This window comes from Pinus tabuliformis, chromosome Q (assembly GCF_031772625.1).
Source record: "Pinus tabuliformis cultivar Carrire ecotype Pingquan chromosome Q, CPIR1, whole genome shotgun sequence".
NCBI lineage: Eukaryota > Viridiplantae > Streptophyta > Pinopsida > Pinales > Pinaceae > Pinus > Pinus tabuliformis.
In genome coordinates, this window is record NC_142296.1 from 572,603,063 (window position 1) to 572,605,943 (window position 2,881).

Consider the following 2,881-nt stretch of genomic DNA (forward strand, 5'->3'; position numbering starts at 1 on the left):
ATTATACTGCTCCAAGACTTTATGTACACCTTTAGCTTACATAAAAATCCACACTCCATAAATGTAATGTATGTTTAATTGCATAAAGTTTAAAGAAATACAATATCCTTGACAATTAATTTTGAAAAGATTGATAGGCACAAAATAACCTGCACTCTCCTGCATAAATATAAATAGAACGATATTCAAAATTAATAAAAAATGATATAAAACCTTCCAGATGAGGCGGAAAGGACGGTTTTAACTAAAAGCTTTCTGCGATAAGATTTATGTTTTCTCAGATCCGAATCACTCGTCAACACGAAGGTGGATATTCCGGCCACTAATGAAGGGCTGTGATTGTTCGTCAAGCACACAACGCCGGGGCCATGTCTTGTTCACTGCACGCCTGTAATTACTACCTATAGGCTAAATATTTCATTTATAAAAGACCTGGCATGCAAAAACAAGGCTTCAGATTTGATTGACACAGGAAATTTGACATTCAGGAGCTGAAGAAGACAGACATGGGTTCTAAAAAGGGATCAGAAAGTCCGTGGGTTGCTCTGAAAGCATGGTTTAAGAGCCAATCTGTGAAGAAACAGGCATGCCAAGCCCTGGCTATAATATGTTTCCTGGTGACACTGATTTCTCTAACCTTTGGGGATTACTGGGCCACGGTCCTGCATTTCACTGCAAATTTTATTCGCGTGTGTGGAATTTCAGCGCTGGTTTACAAGCTAACAAGGAAGAAAACCTGCGCAGGTTTGTCACTCAAATCTCAGGAACTCACCGCGATTTGCCTCGCGGTTAGTCTCTACCTGAACTGGTATGGAAACGTGTATATCACCGTGTATACCATCGCAAAGGGAACGCTGGATTTATTTGGACTGATAACGACCATATGGGTTATCTATATCATCCGTTTCAAGCTCAGATCTACATACATGGAGAATGTTGACAACTTACCAATATATTACTTGCTCGTTCCGTGCGCGCTCCTTGCCCTGGTAACGCATCCCTTGTCTAATTATGTTTCGCCATTAAGTCCTCTGAATAAGGTCATCGTGGCGTTTGTTCCCTATCTGGAGTCCGTTCGGGTTCTGCCTCAACTCCGTGTATTGCAAAGCGAAAGGGTCGTCGAAGCTTTTACTGCCTTCTATGTGTTTGCTCTCGGCGCGGAGAGGTTATTTAAATTTACATACTTGTTCAGGGTAATCCTGAAGGGCATTATGGACGGCTACATCAAAACTTATTTTGATTTTGGTTCATTCCTGTTCATTGTCTCTGAGATTGTTCAGAGCTTCATATTGGCAGATTTCGTTTATTACTATCTCAAGATTGTTTCAACCGGCCCGATGTTGATGCATCTCCCAACCATCTTGATTGAACAATCACCTGTTTGACATAACATATCTGGAGTGGTAAGGCCCCATAGGGTTAGAAATTACAATTACAACTGTTTTTCAAACTTTTTATTGGGTGTATCATGAGTATTTTAAATATGGTATGGATGGTTCAGTTGATCAAAGATAAGAATCATGCAGTATCTTGAATATGGTATGGATGGCTTGTTGGTTGAGGTTGGTTGGCCTTTTAGCCAATTTTATTTGAAAATTTCAATTAATAACTAATCTAGATGTGTGTGATAGAATTATAAGAGATAAGTATGTATGTAAAATGAAAATATTCAAGTATATGTTATGTTTAAAATAGCAAAATCAAGTTACAAATTCTAGTAAGTTTAGATATTTACATTCTCATTGGTATTTCTTAAACTATTAAGGAATTTTAATTCATGGTAAGTATGATGGGTAGTAACCGATAGTAAATATGTTATTTACTTGAGTATGAACTATTTTTAGGAATTTTATTTTTTGGTGGTTTTGTTGATTTCCTTTCTTTTATTGTTAATTTTTTTTCTTCATATTTTTACATAGTATTAGAAGTAAGTCAAGGATTATGAACACTCACTATAGCTACATTTTTCAACACTCCCTCTTACCTAGCAAGGTATTCATAATGACTATACATTTTTCAACACTCCCTCTTACCTAGCGAGGTATTCATAATGACTATCCACAGGTTGTCTCTATACATGATCTTTCTAATAAAAATAAACCTCCTAGATGACATCTTTGTCTAAGTCAATACCATTCACGTACATCAACATCATCATCAATATGTGCCACAAACTAGGTTAAGTTTCCTCACCAATGGTACTTACTCAAGAAGTCGCCATGATCTAGTGGGCACTTCACCTCATGGCAACTACTTTGAAGTTTCCATCTGCAATGGGGAAACACATGTCCCAAATCCAAATGCCTCTGTTAGGATATGATGTTGAAGAGGCACCAACAACATGAGCATTCGTTTGTTTTGTACGACTCCCTCTCATTGCATAACTCATTGGTTTATCCTGGAGTTACACATTTGTAGTGTTGATCAACTACAAATTATTGTAAAAAATTTGTTGAAGCGAGGTGCACCTGAATCCACCCTATTATTCATTTTGCATTCCCTTTCCACCCATTTCTATGTTTTGGTATAAATTGGTATAGATTTGAACCCCTTAATAATCATACTATCTCTTAGTTCTCGAAGCGAGCTAGTGTTCAAGTAATTTGTTCCTAGAATGAGGGCATTAATGCACTTTGTGCAAAGTTGCTCAAGATAGATGGAAATATTACACATACTTGGATAATTTGCTTTGAAGAAATTCATTTCGAAGCAATATCGAGTCACAAAAAATGAACTTTTTCACTACAATTATTTCATGCCTCCGAATGAATACAGATCAATGCCTACATGTGGGATATTGGGGATTCCTAGACAAGATCCTTATGTGGGTAAAATCTCATCACTATCGAAGACCCTATACAGACACAAAACTAGGTGGTCG

The 2,881-nt window shown here is 37.1% G+C and overlaps 1 protein-coding gene across 1 annotated transcript; it reads left to right on the forward strand.

Annotated features, from left to right (window-relative positions):
- The first annotated feature begins 506 nt into the window (after positions 1 to 506).
- On the forward strand, positions 507 to 1,385 carry LOC149220743 (uncharacterized). Its single transcript, XM_089387189.1, has one exon. It carries the CDS (start codon positions 507 to 509, stop codon positions 1,383 to 1,385), a length of 879 nt encoding a protein of 292 aa, XP_089243315.1.
- Positions 1,386 to 2,881: the final 1,496 nt, after the last annotated feature.